Source organism: Falco biarmicus, chromosome 6 (genome assembly GCF_023638135.1).
Source record: "Falco biarmicus isolate bFalBia1 chromosome 6, bFalBia1.pri, whole genome shotgun sequence".
Taxonomy (NCBI): domain Eukaryota; kingdom Metazoa; phylum Chordata; class Aves; order Falconiformes; family Falconidae; genus Falco; species Falco biarmicus.
In genome coordinates, this window is record NC_079293.1 from 73,121,384 (window position 1) to 73,145,656 (window position 24,273).

General features: G+C 61.6%; 1 protein-coding gene across 1 annotated transcript; it reads right to left on the reverse strand.

Annotated features, from left to right (window-relative positions):
- Positions 1-3,225: 3,225 nt before the first annotated feature.
- KCNK3 (potassium two pore domain channel subfamily K member 3) lies at positions 3,226-21,764 on the reverse strand. The gene is made up of 2 exons (XM_056342257.1): positions 21,390-21,764; positions 3,226-8,237 (listed from the first exon to the last, which is right to left on the reverse strand). The coding sequence occupies exons 1-2, from the start codon at positions 21,670-21,672 to the stop codon at positions 7,348-7,350; spliced, it is 1,173 nt and encodes a 390-aa protein (XP_056198232.1). The 5' UTR covers positions 21,673-21,764; the 3' UTR covers positions 3,226-7,347.
- Positions 21,765-24,273: the final 2,509 nt, after the last annotated feature.

Consider the following 24,273-nt stretch of genomic DNA (forward strand, 5'->3'; position numbering starts at 1 on the left):
CCCCTGACGCGGTAGACCACGCCCCCTGACAGCATAGGCCCCGCCTCCTGGCCGTCCCGCCCCGCCCCCGACTGGCCGCCCTCCGCCCCGCAGCGCCTGACCGCGCCCACAGGCAGCGTGGCCCCGCCCCCGCTGCGACGCGCGGCGATCCCGGTGCAGCCGGTCCCGGTGCCGCCGGTCCCGGTGCCGCCGGTCCCGATAGGCCCTGCCCCGGTGCCGCCTGTCTCAGTGCCGCCGGTCCGGGTAGGCCCTGCCCCGGTGCTGCATGTCCCGCTGCTGCATTCCACGGTGGTGCATGCCCCTGTAGGCCCTGTCCCCGTGCCGCCTGCCCCGGTGCCACCGTCCCCGTGTCGTGCACCCCGCCGGCCTCGGTCCCGCCTCTGGGGCCCCGCGGTCCCCGCGTGGCCCCGTGCCGGCATCCCAGTGCCCCGCTCCCGGGCCCACAGTGCCGTGGGCAGTGGCCCCGGGACCTCCGTCACGCGTGACCCCGTGTCCCCACCGTGGCGGTGCCGGCAGGTGGCGCTGGCGGAGCAGGGCCGGGCCCCGCCGCGCTCCCGAGCCCGGCGGGACCGACGGGCCCGGCCCCGGCCTGGGTGACCTTCCCGGGGATAGCCCTGCCCCGGATGGCCCGGGCAGGGGTGGCCCTGCCCGGGGTAACAGTGCCGGGGCTAACCCTGCCCGGGCTATCCCTCCCTGCCTGGATTAACTGCCCGGGATAACCCTGCCTAGGCTGCCCCTGCCTGGACTAACCCTTTGCGAGGCTGGGTGGGGGCGCTGTCCCCGGGCCACCCTGGGGTGTCAGGGCCATCGGTCACAGATGCAGCTCCACGGCAGCCCCCCTCAGCCCCCGCCCCCCCCCAGCTCCCTGGGACTGGTTGTCGGGGGGTAGTTCTCCCCCTCAGCCCCACTGGGGACCAGCCCTGGCCCCTGGGGTCTCACCAGCCACCTGTGAGCCCCAGCCCCAAACCGAGGGGTGCCAGAGGGCCCCTCCACACCCGGCAGCAGGCTCCGCTGCCGCCCGCTCCCCACCCCCTCACCCCCCCAACCCCCGCCTCCAGCCTCCCCGCCAGCCGGAGATAAACTGTTTTTCCATCCAACGTCAGCCCCAGCGGCCATGACCTGTGGGAGGCTTCGGTGGGGGGTGGGGGGAGAAAAATCCACTCCAAGGGCCTTCTCCAAGGCTGTCTGCACTCAGCAGTTAACCCTTCCCGTGGCTGGGGGTGTGGGCAGCGCCTTCTGCCCTCTCTGCCCCCAGGGATGCTGTGGGCAGGGGACCTAAACGGGACCTGGGGAGGGGTGTGATGGGGAGGGTACTGAAACGGAGCCCTGGGGAGGGGTGTGATGGAGATCGAAACGGGCTCCTGCAGAGGGGTGTGATGGGGAGGGGACTGAAACGGGGTCCTGGGGAGGAGTGTGATGGGGAGCAAGCGCTGGGTTTGGTGGCTTTGCCATGGGGGGCTCCTCCTGAAACAGGGCCAGGGCACAGCAGCTCCCCCAGACCCTGGGGGACCGGGACACCCAGCAGCCACTAGTACCCACTGCCATCGGGCTGATGGGTCTACCTCTGGGAGCTCTGGTGACCCCTGTGCCTGCAGCACCCCAAGCATATCCCGATCCCCCCCCCGGTGGGGACCCCACGTCCGAATGGCAAAGGCAAAGGAAGCAGGATGCGGCCACCTCCTCCCAGCCCCGCCGACTTCTTCTTCAGTGCCACTGAGCGTGTGGCCTCACTCCAGCCAGCAAGACAAACACTCCCCGTGTCCCCCCTGTCCCCAACCCGTCCCTCCCCATGGAAAAATACTGGGTGACAAGATGTGAGGGGCGAGCAGGGGGCACGGCGGAGAAGGCAGCCCCCCTGTGGCAGGTGGCTCATGCCTGGAGGGGCCCAGCCATGCATCTTCATGGGCACTGGGCCACCTGCCGGTGTCACCTGTGGGTACAATACAGGGTGGGCCAGCTGGGGCTCCAGTCCTGGGATGGGTGAGCGTTCCAAGGACATGTGGGTGAGCGGTGGCAGAGCCACTGACTTCCAAAGTCCCCTGCAGTGTGCACAACATGTGCCCACCCTCCCACATCAGTGCCAGCCTGCACAGACACCTGTGTGGGGCCATCCAGGGTCCCTGGGGTCCCCAGAGGGGAGGAGATGGGACTTTAGGGACACCCAGCCCCACGGGACACTGCAGCCACAGACCAGGAGGCACCCCCCTTCACCCCCAGAGATGCTCCCCAGCCCCATGTAATTAACGAGGCCATGAAGCCCATCCTCTCATTAACAGAATGTTTAATTCTTCCATCTCCTGGGTTCTGCTTCCATTTCCCCGCGCTCGAGGCTGCCAGCCGGAGCATTCCCATCCCTCCCCATTCACCTTTTCCTGGGGGGGGGGGTGTCCGCCCACCTTCATACACACACTTTGCCCAGGGTCACAGGCAGATGTGGGCAGGGACACTGCTGCCTGCATCCACCTTGTCTTCATCGTCATCTCAAAAGCAGCTGCCCCAGCGCTGGGGGAACCCGCACCCAGCCCTGATGCCAGCTGAGGAATGGGGTGGCTCTTCCTCAGGGTGCACTCAGTTCTTGGCTGCAGGCAGAGGTTGAGGGGGCAGCTCCGGTGCTGCCAGGTACCCCCCAGGCAGAGCCCACTTGACCGCTCCAGTGAGGTGAGGAAGGGAGTGACATCACCCCATCCCCCTGGAGTGACATCATGCCACAAAGGATGGCACAATGCTGGCCATGGAGATGGCACCAGCTGCAGTGGGTTCCCGCTGGCACTCCCCGTCCCATGGCTGGATCCAGCTGGGCACAGTGTTACCTCCCACGCTTCTCCCCAGATTCGGATGAGTGGAGGGGCAGGCTGGGGACAGGGAGAGGTGATCCCCAGCATGTCCTCGTCCCTGGGGTCCCAAGTCCCTCACCTGCCTCAGGATGACCTCAGCATCCAAAAGGCCCTGGTGCAGAGCAATATGGGGATGGGGTGGGGGAAAAGGTCAGGGTAATAAAAATAAAAGATTTCCCCCTCCCCAGTGGTGTCTGCCAGAGCTTTTCACTGGGTTTAATGAGCTGTGAAGGGAAAACACAAACATTTAATAAGGGTTTTTAAAGAAATATGAAACCTGAAAACGGCTTTAGAAACCAGAGCAGTGCCAGTTTTAATTTCTTTTTCTTCCCCCCCCCCCCCCGCCTTAAACCCTTCATTTCCCCATTCTCTACCTGGTTCCCACCCCCTACCTAACCCTTTTTCAGCTGAGATAACTGCCTTCACTCCCCACCTTTTCTCCTCCTCTTCCTCAAGGCTTGGAGGAAGCTGCAGGATGAGTCCCGGCTGCCCGGACCCGAACTTTCCCCATGGCTGTGAGTGAGCGGCTACGCTGTTTAATACCAGAGAGGAATTTTAAGTCACTCCAGTGGACTGTAAATATTTGGGCTACAGCTGACAAGGAAAATTTAAATGCTTTGAGAGGGGAAAAAAAATCACTGGGGATGAAGCAGTGGGGGCAGATGGCTCAGGCACTCCTAAACCCCTTGGGATCTGCCCAGAGGCTCCTCCACAGGGGACACCTCTCAGCCCCCTGCCATGGGGGTGTCCCAGCTCCCGTCCCATCCCCTGCCCACAACAGGGTCCTGCCTGCACAGCCCTGGTCTGGCTGGAGAGGACTAGCCCCTGTGGATCCCTATGGCTCTCCTGGGGATGCTCTACTTCTCCAAAGTGGATGGTGGGGCTGGGGGACCTGCTGGAGGTGGCTGAGCCTTTTGTCCTGTCACTTGGCACCACTGGGAAGATCCCAGCTCTGTCCTCTTCCCCACCAGGTATTTACAGCCATGGTGAGACTCCCCTGTGCCTTCTCTGCTCGCCAGTTCCCTCAGCCTTTTCTCCTAAGAGAGATGCTCCAGTCCACCATCTTCACAGCCCTTTGCCGGACTCTTTCCAGTATATCCACATCTCTTGGGGACTGGGGAGCCCAGAACTGGACCCAGCACTCCAGATGTGGTCTCACTAGCACTGAGCAGAGGAGAAGGCTCCCCTCCCTCAATCTACTGGCAATGCTTTGCCTACTGAAGCTCAATACCCTCAGCCTTCCTTGCAGCAAGGGCATTCTGTTGGCTCACGGTCAACGTGGTGTCCACCAGGTCCTCTTTGCTGAGGTTCTTTCCAGTTGAGTGGCCATTGCTACATGGTGTTGTTCCTCCTCAGGGGCCAGGACTTTGCATGTCTCCTCATTGAACTTCATGAGGTTCCTCTGACAGTTTCTCCATCCTCTCCAGGTCCCTCTGGCATCTCCAGCACTCTCAGCCCTCTGTCACCAGCTCAACAAGTCCATGCCAACTGATCAGTGACTTTGTCCCCAGCTGCCCCAGTGCCAGGAGGATGGGCAGTGCTGAGCGTATTGGCATCTGCATGCAGAGGGCTGGGAGCCTGGGGGGACCAGTTACACCCTGGGAATCGTTGTACTGGATCAGATCAAAGCTCCAGCTGGCTCAGCATCCTGTCTTCCTGATGGGAAACACTGGAGACAGAGGAGGATGAAGGGAAGCCTTTACCCCCTCCAGATGCACCCAGGGGCAGCAGAGAGGGATAACAGAAGAATGGAATGCTGGGGAAGCACCCAGTCCCCCCATGCCCCTGCATCCCATGGGTGCACCTTTGGGCACAGTGAAAGCTGCTGCTCAGATGAGCCACTCTCTCTCCGTCGGCTGCTGCCAAGACAGATCTGCGCTTTGCAGGCTTAGCATTATTAGATTAGCTGGCGGCTCTTGCCTGGGTTTGGAGGGAGCAGGTTTTATCCACTTAAAGGCAGGAGAGCAGCCCAAAGCTCTGCTGATGGCCCCAGCCACCGAGATGGCATGTCCCTGTCCATCCTAGTGCATCCTGGCCATCAGTGATGCCCAAATCCCCTTGGAAGTTTGAAGCCAGATGCCCACCACCATTCAAGGTACCCCCCGGCTCTCTGCAGAGTGCATCTCCTGTTTGTGCCTCAGTTTCCCCATGCCGCCCAAGACAGGGGGGCTCAGCCCTGTCCCCCCAGGGTCACACAGCAGATCACAACGGTTGAATGCTTCTTGCTGTTGCATGGAGCAGAGGGAGATCTCCAGCCTGGGTGAGGGCTGCTGAGATGCTGCTATGGGCAGAGCAGGAGGGATACAGCTATGTTGGGTTTGGGGGGCTCTCATGTGAAAAGCTGCTGCAGGGTCCCCTCTAGCCTTCCATCAGTGGGTGATGGTGGGATGGAAGAGGTTGGGGAGCCCCAAAGGGCTCTGTGCTACCTAGCTGCCCACCCAAGACCCTTCTCCTACTGAGTCCACCAAAGGATGCTGCAGCCCTGGCAGAGATTAAAGCTGAGCTTTTCTTTCCTTCCTTTCCTCTCCCTTGTCCCTAGCTAAAGTCAGGAGAGAGGCAGAGGCTCATCCTGAGGAAATTCTCACACTTCCCGGTCCTGCAGAGCAAAGGCGGTGGGGCACAGATCCACGGCACGGGGAGGTCCCAGGGGACCAGGACCCTCAGCTGCCAGCCCCTCCTCCCCATCCAGCACCTGAGGGAAGGAGTCGAGGCGGTGCTGAGGTTTGAACCATCCTTTATTTCTCTCTCTAAGGAAAGTAACTCAGCGGTACAAATATACTTTGGCATGAGAACCAGAGAAACCTTGCCAGGGGGAGTGCAGCTCCCCATGGGTGCCCTAGGATGAGAAAGATGCAGAGAGCGAAAAGAAATTCCCTGGAGTCATCAGCAAGTTTCCCCCAAGACTCCTGTCTGATAGATATTTATAGATTTCTATAGATACGACGATAGCATCATTTATAATAAATATCCTTTCTGGTATCTAACATTATGTACAGGTCATCAAGTATTAGAAACATATTGTTTTTCTTCTGTTAAAAGGTGAGAAAAGAAACAGGTGGGCTGGGGGCCTTGGCTGTTCTCAGAGTCCCCCTGGAACCCCCAGAGCTCAAAGAGGGGCCAGTGCATGTCATGGTGTCCCCCGGTGTCCCTGCTGGCAGGGGGACAGCCTGTGCTTTGGGTGCTGGCAGGGGGAGCACGGTCCTGGGGGGGGGGGGGTGATGGGGGTGCTCTCTGTGGGGCTGGGGGCTGCCCCATGCATGGAGGGGGACAAGGAAAGATGGTTTTGCTCCTGTCACACCATGATGAGGTGGCTGTGCCAGAGGTGACCCCCGGGATGTCCTGGGTCTCAGGTGGGGGAAGCCCCAGGAGCATCCCCTGCTCTGGGCTCAAGGTGTCAGGGTGAGGCGGGTTGAAAGGGGACTGGCGCAGCCCAGGGCTGTGAAGGAGAAGAAGGGTGAAAAAGTCTTCCGATGCCCCAGGTTGTCCCCCCAAAAATGCTCCCCAAGGGTAACGGCTCCAGCCCCAGAGCTGCTGCGGGGAGGATGGAGAGGTGGTCCCAGGGGACTGTGCTGCGGCTGCCTGTCCTGCCTCCCAGGGATGGCTCTGAGCATCCTGCTGCCTCACCACTAGGAAAATCCTGGGGACGCCCAGATTTGCCCATCTAAAAAGGGTTAAAATAACCCCATAAAGCTCTCTGAGGGCTGCCCACTGAGTTGTGGCAGGCGTTTTCAGCAGCCTACGTGACTCACAGCTTGTTTTCTCGGCCACAGGGGCAAGCAAGCTGATGTGTGTAGTGATCAAAAAGCTCCGTCTAAGCCCCTCTTAGCCTGATTTGCCCGCTGATGCATGCTTGCCTTTGCCGTGGCATCCCTTGCCTCCCGAGGACCTGCCTTCCCTGGCGTGTCCCCATGGTTGGAGGGGGCAGAGGATGGAGGGGACAGGACCCTGCTGCTGCCCACCATCAGGGCCGGGAGCCCCATGTCCTCCTCTCCCTGCATCTCACAAGGCCTCCAGTGCACACACACTCATGTGTCCGGCTCACGGCCGTGCCGTTGCACGCAGCCTTGCACGCTCAGGCTGCCATGGGGCTGCCCGGGGGCTGTGGGGGTCCCCAACCGCTTGCACAGAGGTATCACAGTGGGAGATGCAAGCGTACCCCTCACCTCATCAGGTAAAAACACCCTCCAGCTCTTCAAGTTTCACATTTTTGAGGAGTGGTTTTGCAAAATAAAATAAAATAAAATTAATTTAAATTAAAATAAAATAAAACCAGCAGCTCCCTTCTTCCCACTTCAGAGAGGACCGGGGCAGCCTTCCCACTGCTCCTGCATCCCCTTTGAGTCCTGTCAGAGGAGCACAGCCCATCGTCTCCCCGAGGGGGTCCCAGCCCACTGCCTCCCCCCCTGCAGTCAGACCCCGGTGTAGTTTCCTCCTGCCATGACCAAGAAAGGTCCTTGGCCACGGGGCCAAGGGAAAGGGGGGTCCAGGGAGCATAGGTGGGGATGGAGAGGGGCTACACGGAGCTGCGACGCTTCATGAGCCCCTGGAAAGCTGCCAGACTGTGGAGACCGGTGGAGACGGAGCTGATAGCTGACCGGCGGGCATTGCAGAAGCATCTGTTGGAGGGGGTCTCTGGACAGCGGCCAGGTGAGGAATGGCTCTGCTCCACGCAGGTATCCGAGTTGGAGAGGTCCCTGGGGATGATCATAGGGATGGAGTACTGCAGCTTCTCCCGGCTCTTGTACCACAGGCACGAGCACATGGATTGGAAGTGGAGAACCTCGGCGTAGACGTTCCGAAAGCCACCCCCGCCACTGCCGCTGCCCCCCACCGCTGCCGGCGCGGCCGAGGTGGTGTCCGCGGTGTGGATGCTGCTGGCTTTCCCATTGCGGGTGAGCAGCGCCCGGTGCTCGGCATCCCGCTTCTCGTCCTCGGCATTCATGGTCATGAAACGCAGCACCACCAGGTTGAGGAAAGCCCCAATGACCGTCAGCCCCGTCAGGATGTAGACGAAGCTGAAGGCCACATACTGTGGCTTGTTCTGGAGGGCTTCATCCTTCTGCAGGGCCACATAGTCCCCAAAGCCAATGGTGGTGAGGGTGATGAAGCAGTAGTAGTAGGCGTGGAAGAAGCTCCAGTGTTCGTAGTAGGAGAAGGCGGCTGCCCCGATGCAGAGGGTGCTGATGCAGGAGAAGAACCCAATGGTGACCATGTTGGCCATGGAGACCTCCGCCCGCCTCATGCCAAGGCACTTCTTGATGCGGTGGAGGAGGTACCTGACAAAGGTGTTGATCCTTTCGCCCAAGCTCTGGAACATGACGAGGGTGAGGGGGATCCCCAGAAGGGCATAGACCATGCAGAAGACCTTCCCCCCGTCCGTGCTGGGGGCTGCATGGCCATAACCTGGGGAGCAAAGCCACAGTGCAGGATCAGCTTGGTGGTCCGAGGTGGGTGCAGCACCTCAAACCGCTGCCCCAGCTGGGTGGTTAACCTCAAACCGCTTCCCTGAGTCACCAGTGGTGGACCCCACCCCTGACCGGTGCTGTCCTCACCCCCAGGCACACAGAGTGACTACAGATGGCTCTGAAGGCTGGGTGGACAACAGGGTCTCCAAATGAAAATGAAGAGGAGGGAGCTGGAGAAGGGGGAAAGCCCTTAACTTGTGTGGAGAGGAGCTGGGGGACTGGCGGAGGGTGACAGATGAGGTGCTGCATCTCTGGGTTGGGGTGGAGGCAGCTTGGGAATGCTTGGATGGACCCTAGCTGGGTAGGGGGACGTTCCCCAGCCTTGGGGTTTTGGGAACTGGAGATCGCTCTTCCCTGAAATACCCATCCCAGGATGACCCACCTCAGAGCAGCTGGGTGGGGAGGCACAGGAGATGGGGAAAATAGGGATTTTTAAGGATTCAAGAGGCAAGGGTGGCTTGTTCTCCTCTGTCACCCCAGCCCCACATCCCTGTGTCCCCGTGGCCCACCTGGGGGCTGCTGCTGGAGCAGGGGGAGCATCTGTGCCCAGGCCTGGGGGCCCCAGCTGGGTTTCAATTAATCTCCAGCCTGCACAAACCACGTGCAGACAGGACCTTCTCTGCCTCTGCACTGACAGGTTATTTGTACCTAATGGCTCCTGGGCACCTGCAGCTGGGCAGAGGCAGCTGAGACTGGGGGATCTGTGGGTGCCGAGCAGGCGATGCGCAGTGGGAAGTGCCCTTGCTGCCAGGCACCACCTGCTCCCCTTCCCCTTCCCTTTTCCTGTCCCTCTCTTTTTTCTTTTTTTCCTTTTCCTGTCCCTTTGTTTCTCCTTTTACTTTTCCTTTTCCTTTCCTTATCCCTTCCCCTCTCCCTTTCCCTTCCTTTTCTTCCTTTTCCTTTCCTTCTCTTTTTCCTTTTACTCCTTTCCTTTTCCCTTTCCCCTTCCCTTTCCCTCTCCCTCTCCCCTTCCCTTTCTTTTTTCCCTTCCCTCTCCCCCTCTCCAGCCCCGCACTCCATGGACGAGCACTGGGTGAGGGCTGCCGAGGGCTTCAGTGCTGAAGCCCAGAGCCAGAGGGACAGGGCCCCAGCAGCAGGCAGGGCAGCAGGCAGGGCAGCAGGCAGGGCAGTGGGCAGGAGCAGCAGGCAAGGCAGTGGGCAGGTGCAGCAGGCAGGGCAGCAGGCAGGTGCATCAGATAGGGCAGCAGGATGGGCAGCAGGCAGGGCAGCAGGCAGGGCAGTGGGCAGGACAGCGGGCAGGCAGGAGCAGGGGGGGGGCTGGGGGCTGAAACACATCCACTGGACCCTGAGCGTGTTTGGGACAGGGCTGGGGGTGCCAGCACAAGCACACCCGCTGCAGCACCTGCTCCCCCCATGCCTGCCCTAGCAACTGGACCAAACCAAGCACCCATGGCCATGCGATGCCGCAGCAGCCCCCGAGCCCGTAGGAACGACGGAGGGGAGCCCATCCTGCCCCAGCTCGGCTTAAACCCGGCTGGGTGGAGGCGGGCAGCATCCCTGACCGTGACCCTTGCTGGAGCCTCGGAAGGCCAAGGATTAAGCCAGGCCAGAGTGATGTGAACATGAGGATCATCAAATCCCTGCCCAAGCTACCTCTGAGGAGCTGGGGTGACCTGTCCCAGCTGCCAGCGCTGCCAGCTTTGGCTGTGGTTGTGGGAGCTGGAGACCATCACCGCACAGCATCACCGCACAGCATCACTGCTCTCATCAGTGCCGGGTACCAGCCTGCCCCTTCCCTCACTGATGGAAAAGGGGGCTGCTGCTTGCTGTCCCCTCCCCAGTGGTAGAAAGGACACCAAGGCAATGCCAGGCCACCTGGCTGGCCACCGGGTCCCATAGTAGAGCCAGGTGGTGCATTTCAACCCGGGGTCACATCCTGCTGCCCTCAGGGCAGGCACCAAGGCCTTACCCTGCCTGCCTGCCCCTGCCCTTCAGCTCCTGCCAGACACCTCTGTCCCCCTCCCAACAGCCCACATCTCCTGTTCCTCATGCATCAGCTGATCCAGGATGGGGTTTTAGGGCACAAGCCTTAAGCAGTGCCCAGGGGCCCTGTCCCTGCCAACAGCCTCGCTGAGCATCCTCCTGCCTGCCCCGCACCACTGCAGCCTCCCGCAGCTATATTTAGCCCTGGTTCCCCAGGGAAAGGAGTTTATGAGCTCTCGCAGTGCGTCCAAGCGTCCGTCAATCTGCCAGGCCCCCCTTTCCCGGCTTTAGCAGGCGCTGCCTGATCTCCAGCACGTCTGAGGACTGGGGGAAGGTGACCGTGATATGTAAACCTGCCAGCGGGGAGAGAGAGACCCCAGGAAGGTGGCAAAGAGGTTGAATCCCCGAACCTCTCTTGTACCTGCAGTTTCATCCACCGCAGCAAGGAAATGCATTGGAGAAGAGGGCTCGGCTCCCGGGGATGCGTCAAAGTCCCGGCAGCTGCCAGATTCAACAGCGGCTCTGCTTGCCCCGCTGCACTGGCATGCCTGACTTTGTGGCATGTCCTGGCCTGGCAAAGCTCCCAGGCACAGGCAGCAAGGCTCCCTGCCATGCTCCTGCCCTCCTTGCAGAAGGAGTTCAGCATCCCTGCTCCTCTCTGTCTCCTGCCTCCCTCCCACAGCCCCCCCAAAACCTCCCCACCAGATGGGTGCTCCTCAGAGGGGTGTTCCAGGAGGGATGCTGCAAGGGAGAGCACGGGTGCTCTGAGCTCCCATTCAGGGTGCTGCAAGCAGGCAGGGAGCACAGCGTGTGTCCCCGGGGAAAAAATATGACATGTCCCTGAGGAACGCGGCCGGTTTGTCGCCTTTTTAGGGCTGTGGAGGAGCAGGGGTAGATCTGGCTGCGGCTGCGGGGAGCAGGTGCAGGTCTCGGCTGGCCCCTGGCCTGGAGCAAATCCCGGGCTGTCGGGAGGGATGGATGGTGGGGATTAGCAGGGCAGCTGCTGGGGACGGGAGGAGGGGCGGAACTTTGCAGAGTGGAGGTGTTACAAGGCTGGAGAGTGAAAAGGGTTGGGAAGTCAGGGAGAGGTAGCACTGGGTGCTGAAGGGGGAGGGCTGAGCCCCCCAGGGAAGGGGTGCATGGCGGCAGGGCAGGGGGATGGAAGGAGGCAGGGCAGGACATGAGGCATCCCAGCTGACAGCAGAGGCTGGGAGCTGGGATGGGCTATTAGGGGTATGAAGCATTCAGGAAACCAGCTCCCTGCTTTACAAAATCGCTGCAGGAAAGCAGGTGCTGGCAGTGAGCGAGTGCTGGTGCCCACAAGCCACAGCCCACACCAGGACACCTCCATGCCCGGGCAGGAGCTCTGCATGCTGCTGCCCCAGCCATCACGCTTCTCCTCCTCCTTTTCGGTGGTGGGGGACGCTCCTGGGGTTTGTGCTGAATCCAGGGTGGGTTCCTACCATGGGTGAATGCTGGGTGGATGCATGGCTGGTGTCCCCCTCCCTTACCCAGTGCAGTTGCTGCCTCTTGTCATTGCAACAGCCTGGCCCCCACAAAGGCATCACAGAGCTCTTCACTGTGGTCTCTGACCTGCCGCAGCTCTCACTGTCCATTGCTGGGCTGTGAGGCTACAGGAGTGATGAGGGACAGAGGGGAAGCTTCAGGCATCCCAGCTGATGGGGACATACACACACACCTACCAAAGCATTGACCACTCTGGGGATCTCCAGTGCTTGGGAGCATCCCCAGTTCCTGTCTCAGCCTGGGACAAAGATAACCCTTGTCCTTCCAAGCCTGGGACAAACCCATCTCTGGTCCTTCCAAGCCTGGTTTCACACAACCGTGAGACCCCACAGCCCATGGAGCACTGCCTCCCTTCCCACCCTGCTTCCCAGCAAGTTCAGCAGCAGCCACCAAGGTCAGTACGTTCTGGTGCGTTTTGGGGAGAAGGGAATGACCCATCCGTATCTGTAGACACTGGAGGATCTAGTCAGGAGTGCCCCAGGGATGCCTCTGTGGAGGAAAAGCCTCATCCTCTGGAGATGTCATCCCCTCCATGGAGACCACCCTCTGCAAGCAGACTCCATGCTTACAGCTGGCTGGCACAACAACAAACATGCAGCAACGCCACAGTCCCAAATTCCTTTAGCACCCAAAAGCAACCAACACCCAATGCACTCAGACGCTCGAGTGCCTGCCCCAGGCACCCTCTTCTCCTGGCCCTCATGGAGAGACCCTTGGGGCCACCCAGAGATGGAGCCAGTGGGTGGGCATCCCTTGGGGTGCAGTGTGCCCTGGGCAGCATCCTTCTCCTCCTCCTTTTAGTGTCAGCCCTGTAGCCAGCCCTGCATCCCCCTGACCCATTGCTCCCAGTAGGGACCAGCATCCCACTCAGCATTTTACGGGAACCCATTTCCTGATGTGTCCCCTAGGTGACATGAGCTCAGCCAAGGTACAAAATGTGCCCAGGCAGTGCCCACACCCTCTCCAGTGCCCGCAGCCAAGAGCAACCTGGGCTGTGCCCAGCCCTGCCAGTTTACCAGTGCTGGGGCTGAGCCTGGGGACCGTGGCTGCCCCCCAGGCTGGGGACAGGGACCCAGGCGATGCAGCCAGCACATGGGGTGCCCCTCGGCGCTGCCTGGGAGATAGCCAGTCCTCCTGGGGTGAGCAAACAAGCAGGCAGTGAGCGGCTGGGAAAGGCAGCATGTGGCAGCAGCAGCAGCGCTGCCATCCTGCCCCGAGCAAACACGGCCCTGGCACAAAGGGACATGGTGCTGTCTGTGCTGCCTGGGGACACGTGAACCCTGCAACACCTCGTCCCCGCTGTGCCAGGGGTTAAGGACAGTGGGAAGGGGCTCATCCTGTCCAGGGACACCTCTTGGGCAGGGCAGGGCAAGAGGCAGCTGGAGCAGAGGGACGGGACCTGGGGCAGCGGCTTCCCAGGACTGGGCTGAACTTGGGGGATGCAGAGCTGGAGCGAGCCCTGGCACCCACAGCACTGGGCTGCCCTTGTCCCAGCCAGTCCTGGACCAGAGCAGGGACTGTCCTCGCTACACCTTCACCAAGGTAGGTGAAGGGACAGCCAGCTCACCGTCCTCTCACCTGTCATCCACCTGCCCATGCATCCTTCTTTCCATCTACTCATCCATCCATCCATGCACCCATTTACCCATCCATCTATCCACCCATCCATCTATCCACCCATTCATCCATCCACCCATCCTTCTATCCATCCACCCATTCATCCGTCCATGCATCCTTCTATCCATCCACCCATCCTTCTGTCCATCCACCTATTCATCCATCCACCCATCCTTCTGTCCATCGACCCATTCATCCATCTATCCTTCCATTCTTTCTTCTGCCCATCCATCCTTCTACCCACCCATCTATCCTTCCTTCCTTCCTTCCTTCCATAAATCCATCCTTCCACCCACCCCACCCATCTCTCTCCCTGCCCACCCTCCCCTCCATCCCCCTCCCATCTCCCTACTCCCACCTCCCCACAGCACTCAGTCTCCCTTCCCCAGCCCAGCCTTGCAGTGCCAGGGGCTGCCCGGGGGGGTGCCTGAGTGTCACCCCAGAGGGGGGTCATACTGGGGAGGGGGCACTGGGCCTGGCTTGGGCCTCGTGTCTCTGTGGAGTGGGAGGGATCCTGGGGTCGGAACCCCCCAGGACACCATATCCCCAGCGGGGTCAGGGGGGATGGAGGTGGGGCCAAGACCCTGGGCTCCCGTTGCTCCCCCAACACAGTGCTGGGGTCACTCCCCCAGTACCCCATCCCCTTCTCTGCAGCAGCATCTGCACCCCTGCCACCCCACTGGTTCCCGCATCACTGTGACCCCTTTTCCTCAAATTTATCCTATATGCCTGGGGGGGTGTCATCCCCCAAGGGGCTCAGAGCCAACCCCATCCCTGCTCCTGCCGCAGTGGGGTGGTGGGGGGCAGCCCCACAGCCCCTCTATCCTGCCCTGGGAGAGGGCAGAGCAGGATGGTTTGGGGGTGCATGCGGTCCCTGTACCCTGCAGGCACTGCTGCTTGCAGGCGGGGGCCAGGCCCTGCGGTAGCGGGGGGGGGTCAGGATGGTGTCATGGAAAATCCCAGTGCCGGCCAAGTGCCCTGTTTGCACCGAAACTGGCAATTTTTCCCTCGGACCTGGGGCTCCGCCAGGCTCCTTCCCAGCCCCCTCCGCCCCCCCTGCTCTGTCCCTCCCCTCCTTCTGCAAAAGGGGGGTGCAGCCAGGGCCCCCCACTGCCCTGAGGGGCCCTGCAGCAGGAGCGGGGGACTCTGTGCTGGTGAGCCAGGCGGGATACCTCGGTGATGGGCACAGCTGGATGCTGGTGGACACCCTGATGCAGGAAGCTGGTTCTTTTTTGGGGGGCACTCCACAACCCCATGGGACAGCACAGGCCTGCGGCTGGGGACATCCCTGCAGCCCTGAGGATGGATGAGATGGCGAGCAAAGCTGCTTTCTACACAGGCATGGGAAAAAGGGGCCTCTGGGGGGGATAAAAAGTCATTTAAGGCCTTAGGACAGATTTCTGGTGGCTCTGCCTGCCCCGGGATGGGCAGGGATGGGGGCTGCCCTGCCTGCCTTGGCTCCCACCGCTGGGCAGAGGCAGCCTGGCACAGGCACCCAGCACCAGCACCATGCAACAGTGCCCAGCAGCGTGCACCAGCACCGTGCACTGGGCATCTGCACCCAGCAGCGTGCACCAGCACCCAGCAGAGCACAGCAGCAACATGCAACGGTGCCCAACCCTGTGCACCAGAGTCCAGCACTGTGCACTGGCACCCAGCATGAGCATCATGCACCAGTGCCCAGAACTGTGACACCCCCAACCCTGCGCAGCACCCCATGGTTGCAGGAGGCCCCGAGCCCCCCCGAGGGGTGACAAAGGCCCCAGCCCCCTTCAAGACTCAGACCCCAAAGGACCGCTCCACACTGGCTCTCCCCACACCATCTGCAAACACAGCTGGAGCTCGAGTGGGATGGGGGTGCAGCAGCAGCTCAGGCATCTCCTCGGGGAGTTACGGCCTGATCCGGTCACCCTGCCACCTTATCCCTGATGAGCTAAAGCTCCTGAGCCCTCGATGGGTCTTGCTGCAAAGCTGCTTACGCCAGGGATGCTTCCTTCCCCGCCGCCTTTTCCCTGGCCAAATCCTGCTCGTGTTCCCCCGACGAGCAGGTGGGTGCCATAAGCTGCTCCTCATTTACAGAAAATGGAGTTATGCTCCATCATTTTTTGGCTCAGGCCTTGGCAGGGCTGAACAGAAGGCTCCCCCATCACTCAGCCCCGGCCCTCCCCATGTCCCTTCATCCGGGGTCCCCCCTGTGAAAAACAGGATGTGGCTCCTTCCTCCCGGTGCTGATTAGTTTGGGTAGTGGCAAAGTATGGAGGGGTGTGTACCAGCACCCAGCACCATGCATCAGTGCCCAGAACTGTGCAACAGCACCTTGCACCAGCACTCAGCACTGTGCAACACCGCCCAGCACTGTGCACCAGCACCATCCACCAGTGCTCAGCACCATGTGCCGTGCCATGCACTGTGCACCACGCCATGCATCAGCACTTAGCACCGTGCACCAGCAGCCAGCACTGTGCACCAGCACCACGTGCGGCGCCATGCACAATGCTAAGCACCAAAACCCAGGACTGTCTGCTAGCGCCGAGCCTATGTGCAGTGCCATGCACGGTGCACCAGTGCCTAGCACCATTCACCACCACTGCGCACCAGTGGCCAGTATTCTACACCACCACTGTGCACCACCACTCAGCACCATGCATCACTGCTTAGCACCATTTGCAGTGCCATGCACTGTGCACCAATGCCCAGCACCACTTGCAGCACCAGTGGAGCCCTTCTGCCCCACAGCTGCTCTCCTTCACCCCTCTCCGCAGGCAGGCAAGTGAGACCCCCACCCCACTGCAGCATGCTCATCTCTTGCTCCTTCAATTAACCCTCCCGGCTGTGATTTATCCAAGGTGTCGGTGCCTGCTATAAATCCTGCACTGCAGTCACTTCAGCCTGAGAGCCGCCTGATAAATATTTAAGCTGGCTCATAAATCACACGCCGGCAGAGCGGGGCTCTCCCGCAGCTCCACTTTGGGTCTGGCCTCTTGGCACTAGATCTTGCATCATTGAGTCCAAGCAACCAGCCACAGAGCTTGATCATTGGGGAAAAAAATCCAAAAATTAAAAAAAATTGAGGGTTTTTTTTTTGCTCAGTCCTGGGTGATGAACCCCCTTCGCCTCAGAGCATTTCTGCCCTGGCACGTGGTGTTTGTGCCTTGCTCTGAGTCAGGCTTTGCTGGTGAGTTTAATGAGGCATCAGCTGGGAAAGGCCAGGTGGGGGGCAGGGAGGGAGCAGGTATTAATTGCTGTTATTACTCTGGGATGGAGAGGAGCAGGGAATTTATAGCCTGGGTGGGCGGAGGGGGGATGCTTGTGGAGGGGCAGTGCTCCTGGCAGCAGGGTCCCTGGGCTGAATCCCGTGAGAGAGGACACTCATGGTAGCTCCTCCCTCTGCCATGCCACAGGTTTGCAGGAGCCTCGCTGGGAAGAGGCTCTGCCTCCTCGGTGAAGGTGCTGAGCCCTGGCTGGGAAGGCTGTGGGGGCAGTGGGCTGTGACTGCCATCCCTAAAACAAACATCGCTGCTGGGAAAGGCTCAAGGACATCTCTGGTCTCGGTGCATACACACCATCTCCCCATTCAACCTCTTTGTGCTCATTCCCTGCTATCAGAATCAGTGACAGAGGTGCATATGCCCTCATTAGGTTTCAGAGTGAACACCCCAACCAGCAATCCCAGCATACCACAGGCAAAAACAGCCAGTGCTGCTTTCTGCCAGCTCCTGCAGCTCAGCAGCACTGCTGGGGTACACGAATGAGCCCCCAGAGTGACTGAGGAGCTGCCAGGCTGGACAGGGCCACTCTCCTGGGGAAGAACCCTGCGCATCCCCAGGGGTTGAAAGGGGTGAGATGCTGCCTGTCTGTCCCTGCTGCCTGTAATAGGAGCAGGATCATGCACTGGGCATCACCTCCTGAGGGGGTCTGGGCCGAGGGGAGAGGAATTCCAGCCCTGGAACAGAGTGATACAGTTTTTCTCCCTGGCACATTAATTCTGAAATCTATCAAAGGCATGTTCGTAGGTGCCAACACTCCTTTCCACTGCTGGTTTTTTTTTTTTAGCAGGCATAGCTAGGGCACGATGGGAACAGAAATGTCCAGAGGGGCCAGAGGGAGAGGGTGCTCCACCCCTGGCCTCCCCCCCTCCCCGACCAGCCCCACTGCAGCCCCAAAAGTGCTGCAGCCTCCTCCTTATCCCAGCAGCAGCACCTCACCTGCCTTCCTGAGCTGTTTCCCTATGCTGTGTTGCTCAAGACCACAGAATCAGGGGTTCTTCCCCTCCCACCAGTGCCAGCACTGGTACTGGCAGGGTTGTGCTGGTCCCACTGGCACCAGAGGTGGCCAGGGGTGCGTGTGCCAGAGTGTCCTTCCTCCTTTTTCTATTCCAGGGCCAAGCTCACAGGGGAGAGATGCTCCAGGTGTGATGCATTGGGGACAGGGACATTGCCACCAGAGGTGGCAGTCCAGGGATGGGGGTGATGGGGTGTCTGATGCAGAGACCACATGCAGAAGAGGGTCAGTGGGGACCTGGTCTCACCCTGGGGTCTCCTGACCCTGGCTGGGTAGCTGCTCCCTTGGTAAACAAGTGGGGAGGGAGAAGGGCTGTAACAGATGGTGACACTGTGGTGGCATTCGCCACCTGCCCGGGCCCACATGGCCACTTGTCTTTCTGCACACAGCGAGGTGGGGGAGCGGAATGTGGTTTTTGGGAGCGATCCAGCGAGAGCCACTACAGCTGGCTCTGCAGCATGGGGGCCCTTGGTGCGGGGACAGGGACCGAGGTGACAGGGGACGTCTCCAGCTGACGCTGACATCCCACAAGGGGACCCTGGGGCTGGTTCTGCCCAGCTGCAAGGGCAGGCGCGCTCTGTCCCTGCCCGCGGTGCAGCTCCCCTTGCCCTTGGCTTTGCAGGGAGAGGGGCAGTGGGTGATAGCAAACCTAAAGATCCTGGTCCCCTGTCCCCCTCCGTGGTGCTTTGAGGGTTCCCGGGCACTGGGGCAGCTCCTTGGGGGCAGGCTGCACCCCGCTAGCAGGGTGCAGGGCTTGCAGAGGGAGGGGGGGCTGTGGGAGACCTTCAGAGCAGCACTGGGAGGGCGGCTCGCCTCTTGGCTCTTTTCCCAGATAAAGGCAAAGAGAAAAAAACCCACAAAACACTGAAATATAAGAAAAACTTCTGGGGTAGGACCCATCGCCCTCCTGGCTTTTCCTCCTTCCCGTTTTAAAGCTGGCCACAGCACAGGGATCTCAAATGGCACAGGAGCCCTGGCATCCTGATTGCCTCCCCAGCACAGAGGGGTTGGTTAGTAATTTCCTGGAAGAATGCCTTTTTTCCCCACTGGAAAATCCCATTTCACGGCAATAATGGAATTTTCTTTCCCCTCTTCCCTGACAGCAGTGGTTTTTGATGATACTGCTCTCTTTGCTGGTACATGCTGGCCCCATTCAGCAGCACCCGTGCTCCATTGCAACAGGCCAGCTAAAACGCCTGCCTTCAAAATCATGAGATTTTGATAAAAACAGTATTGCCTGACATATTTATGTCCGCGCCCTGTCTCTCTACGCACCCTTGGACATCACGGAGGGGCTGAAGCTGCCAGGAGAGAAGGGCTTGACGCCTGCAGAGCAGCAAAGCCCAGTTGGGGACATTCCCTCTGCATTTCCCTCCTGCTCTGCTGCGGCTGGACACATGTTTTTCGGGCCTGGGTGTCATCACCCCAACCCCAGAGGGGCTCTTAAGCTCCCACATCAAGCCCCAAATGAGGTTTTAATTCCCAGCCGCAGCTGGAGGGATGCTTTCCTGAGGTGTAACGCTTGCGTTAGGGCTCAGCCATCCTTAACCATCCCTTCTCTATCCCTCTGGGACTCCAGGCAGCTGCAGGCAGGGCAGGGGAGCTGGGGGTCCTGGGCAAGGCAGGGCAGGGGCCCCAGTGCTTGCCCACAGCTCAGTGCTGAGCCATGGCCCCTCGGGACTGTTCACACCGGGCTGGCTTTGTCTCCCTCCTTCGTCACTGCAGCATCCTTTGTGTGGGCTGGCGAGACGCTGCTCGCTCCCGCTCGCTCCTCTCCCCAGCCCCCTGCGCACCCCCTTGCCCGCTCCTCCTCCCTCTCACGTCAAACATAAGCTGCTTGTCTTCACTTTCAAAGCCGTTCCCAGCTGCTCCCGCCAGCTGGGAGAGGCCAGACCTTGCCTGCGCTCAGTCTGCAGCCACTCCAACCCCGTGGCTCAGCCCCAAGAACCAAGAGCCACCCCAACACCCATGTCTCAGTATTGCGAACCAACAGCCACCCCAACACCCATGTTGCAGTGTTGGGAACCAACAGCCACCCTAACACCCGTGTCACAGTGTTGGGAACCAACAGCCACCCCAAACCCATGCTTCAAAGCTGAGGTCCCACCAGCTCTCCCCTCCCTCCTGCTCTTGCCTGCATCTCCCTGGGGCCGTGGCACCTGTGCGGATGCTGGTCAGGGCCAGGCCAGCCATGTGCCAGCCCGGGTGAGCCACCACTTGTCCCACGGCCCTCCAGGCCCTGGTGGTGTGCTAAGCATGGGGCACTTTGGGGACCAGGGGATGGTGGGTCACCCTGGGTGCTCCGAGGTGACCCGAAGGACAGACAGGTTGATGATGTGACCGGGTGAACATACAGAGCAGCGGTCTGGAACCCGGGGAAACCCTGCACCACCACCCCCGCTCTCCCGAAGTAGGGGACCTCTGAGCAGTGCTTCCCCAGGGACACCAGTTTCTGGCACCCCTGGGTTGGGTTGGGTCGGGGCAGTGAGACCACCCTGAGCACCATGATGCAGTGCCCACCCCTCTTGGTAGGGCCAGAGCGTCTGTGCAAGTCCCCATGTTGTCCCCTCCGAGGCTGGGGGTCCTGTCAGGATCTCACCCGGGAAGGGCTGGAGATGGGCTGCAAGGGAACCCTGTCCCCAGGGGACCTTCCTCCTCCTCCTCCTCCTCCTCCTCCTCCTCCTCCAGGGAAAGGGTCAACCGAGGAAATCGCCTGTCCCGCAATTCCACTGTGACCCCCCCAAGCACTCGCTGCTCCCACTGCCCTGCTGAACTCTGCACCCCCCCCCCCCCCCGGGAACCTCCCTGTGGGGCTGGAAAGAGAGTCCCAGCTCAGACCATACCACAGACACCCCCAAACAAGGGTGGAAGTGGGGGTGAGGAGCCCTGGGTATGTGTGGGGGTCCCCAAGGCTTCAGGACATGGTGGGGAGCCCAGAGGCTGCAGGGATGGGTGCAGGGGGTTGCCTCAAGAGTAGACCAGAGGCCACGGGGATGGGCAGGTTGCCGTTCCCCAGTGCAGGAGCGATCCCCGATGCCTCCGGTATGGGCGTGACAGAAAGGGTCCGCGGTCAAGGGCTCTGGGGCTGGGGAGTGAGACCGGCGAGTAGCCCCGATACCGTGGGGGTGGGCGGAGGTCTTGGCGCGGGGTTCCCAGGGCCGAGGAGCCACGGGCGGGTCGGGTAGCCCTGACGCCACAGGGATGGGCGATTTCGGGAGAATCCCGGCTGGGGTTTCCCGGTGGTGGAGAGATTCCCGTTTGGGAGACTCGTCCCTCTCCGGGGGGACGGGCGGAGGTCGGGCGAGGCTTTCCCGGGGGCAGGGGCGGGTAAGGCAGCCGCTGCGGGGCCGGGCGTGCTGGGGAGCGGGGCGGCGGGGCTCCCCCGGGGCAGCGGGGGCTTGGCGGGCAGGGCGCCCCAACACCGCGGGGATGGGCGGGGAGCCGGCGGGCGGTTTCCCGGTGGCGGAGGGGTCGGGCAGGCGGGTCTCCCCGCTACCACGGGGATGGGCGGGGAGCGGGGGCGTCGGTGGGGGTTTCCCGGTGGCGGAGGGGTCGGGCAGGCGGGTCGCCCCGGTACCACGGGGATGGTCGAGGGAGGTCTGCACGGTGCGGGTGGGTGGGTGGGTTGACCGGAGCCGGTACCCCTCGGCCGGAAGGCGAGGGGAAGGTCTCGGGGCGGGAGGGGGAAACGGAGAAGCGCCGGGGCGGGGGCAAGCGGTACCTATGGTAGTGATGACGGTGATGGCGAAGTAGAAAGAACCGGCGAATTTCCACTGGACGCCGGCCTTGTGCGGCTTGAGCTTGAGGACGACCCACTCGAGTTCTCGGTAGCTCTCGGCGCTGAGGTTGTACTTGCTCTTCAGCTCCTGGCTCTTCACCTCCAGCCGCAGCCGCTCCGCCGTCTCCTCCTCCGACTCCAGCGCGTCGAAGACGGCGGCGCCCACCAGCAGGTAGGTGAAGGTGCACATGATGAGCGCCAGCGTCCGCACGTTCTGCCGCTTCATGGTGCGGCGGCGGCGGCGGGAGGCGGCGGCGGGGCCGTCTGGGGCATGGCGGCGGCGGCGGCGGCGGCGGCGGCGGGCCCGGCGCGGCTCGGCTCGGCGCGGCGCGGCGGAGGAGCGGGGAGGGCGGTGGGGGCGGGGGCGGGGGCGGGCGGGGGCGGAGCTGTCCTTCAGCACCACCGCCCCGCGCCGCCCGCCCGCACCTGCACCCGCCCCGGGACCCGCACCCACACGGGGACTCGCACCCACACCGGGACCCGCCCCGGGACCCGCCCCCACACCTGCATCCGCAACCGCACCGGGACCCGCACCTGCACCCACACCAGGATCCGAACCCACACCGGGACCCGCCCCGGGACCCGCCCCCACACCTGCATCCTCACCCACCGGCATCTGCGTCGGGACCCGCCCCACACCTGCATCTGCATCCGCACCGGGACGTACAGGGATCAGCACCCGCCCCGGGACCCGCACCCACACCGGGACCAGCCCCGGAATCCACACCCACACCTGCATCCGCATCCGCACCTGCATCCTCACCCGCACTGGCATCCACATCTGCACCGGCATCCGCACCGGCCCCGCAACTGCACCTGCCCCGGGACCCGCACTCGCCCCGGGACCAGCACCGGGATCCGCACCCACATCTGAACCGGGACCCGCACCTGCACCGGGACCCGCACAGGGATCCGCACCCACACCTGCATCCTCACCTGCACCCACCGGCATCGACACCGGCATCCGCACACACACCACGTCCCGCACCCACACCTGCACCCGCACCCGCGCCCACCTGCACCCGCCCCGGGATCTGCACACACACAGGGATCTGCACCGGAACCCTCACCCACACCTGCATCCGCACCCACCAGCATGTGCACTGGGACCCCCACCCACACTGGGACCTGCACCCACACCAGTGCCCACACCATCACCCTCACTGGCACCCGCACCTGCACCCACCAGCTCACACTGGGATCCACACCTGCACAGGGATCTGCATCAGGACCTGCACCTACACAGAGACCCTCACTGGCATCCACACCTGCACTCACCGGCACCCGCCCCAGGACCCACACCCTCAACAGCATCCGCACCCATCAGCATCCGCACTGGGATCTACACATACACCTGCACCCGCACCCAGTGGCACCCACACTGGGATCTGCACCCACACAGGCACACACACCAGGGCATGCACTGAGACCTGCACCCACACAGGGACATGCACCAGCACCCCCACCTGCACCGGGACCTGCACCCACACCAGGACCCGCACCAGGACACACACTGGCACTGGCACCCACACTGGAACACACACCTGCACTGGGACTTGCACCCATACCTGCACTGGGACACACACCTGCACCAGGACATGCATGGGGACACACATGGGGACATGCATCAGGACATGCACCAGGACCCACACCAGGACAGACACCAGGACTTGCGCCCACACTGGGACCCGCACCCGCACCCTCACTGTCATTTGCACCTGCCCTGCACCTGTACTCACACCGGGACCTGTACCAGGACACATGCCCACACTGGGACCCCCACCTGCATTGGTTCCTGCTCTGGGACCTGCACCAGAACCCACACCCACTTACACACACCCACCAACACCTGCACAGGGATGGGCACCTGCACCCACATCTACCAGCACCCACATCCACACCCGCACCCACACCAGCACCTGAGCCCGCACACACTGGCACCCACACCTGCACTAGGGCCCACACCCACAGCCAGGCTGGCACCTACACCTGCACACACCAGGACTGGCACATTCTGTGCCAGGGTCCACATGTGGGCACAGTACACGCATGCTCACACTCATGCACACACATATGCACCCCTGTGCACTCCCTCGGCCACACTTGTGTGCTCACTCATATGCAGATACGCACATTCACAGTCATGCACACACATACACACCCGTGTGGACCATCTCAGGCACACTTGTGCACAAATGTGTGCACACACACATGCTCATACACATATGCACATGGAGGTGCACACATACACGCACTCATGCTCATGCACACATACACACCACTGTGCAACCCCCTCACCCACGCTTGCACACACTCATACATGTATGCACACATCCGTACACACCCATATGCATCTGCACTCCCTTGCCTACACTTGCACACACACTCATACACATATGCACATGTACGTACACATACACACATGCTCACATACAGCAACACACATGCACATCATGCACACGCCCCTTCATACACACTCACACGTCGCACAACAGCCCTGCAGCTGCTCTGGCATGCCTCTGCCTGCACGGGTGCTCATGCGTGTGCACTTGCATCCCACTGCTGCCGTGCAGCACACAGACACACAGAGCTGCACAGCTGCATGCCTCACCCAGCATGCCGCGCTGCAGAGCGCATGGCCCACAGCCCCGCAGACCCCACTCAGGGTGGGCACTAGGGTGGGCCGGGGCACAGGAGCTCTCAGGGCCAGCCCATCTCGAGGAACGCTGCTGAAGTGATGCGCTTTGGCATCAGCGTTGTGGCCTCTCCTCGCACCAAGGGATACGGAGAGTGATCCCACGATCCCACGGCCGCCCGTGTTCCTCGC

Coding starts and splice junctions, on each gene's coding strand:
- KCNK3 (XM_056342257.1), bottom strand. CDS start 21,672: ATGAAGCGGCAGAACGTGCGGACGCTGGCGCTCATCATGTGCACCTTC. Junction 8,238..21,389: donor CACCGTCATCACTACCATAG/GTACCGCTTGCC, acceptor TTTGCTCCCCAG/GTTATGGCCATGCAGCCCCC.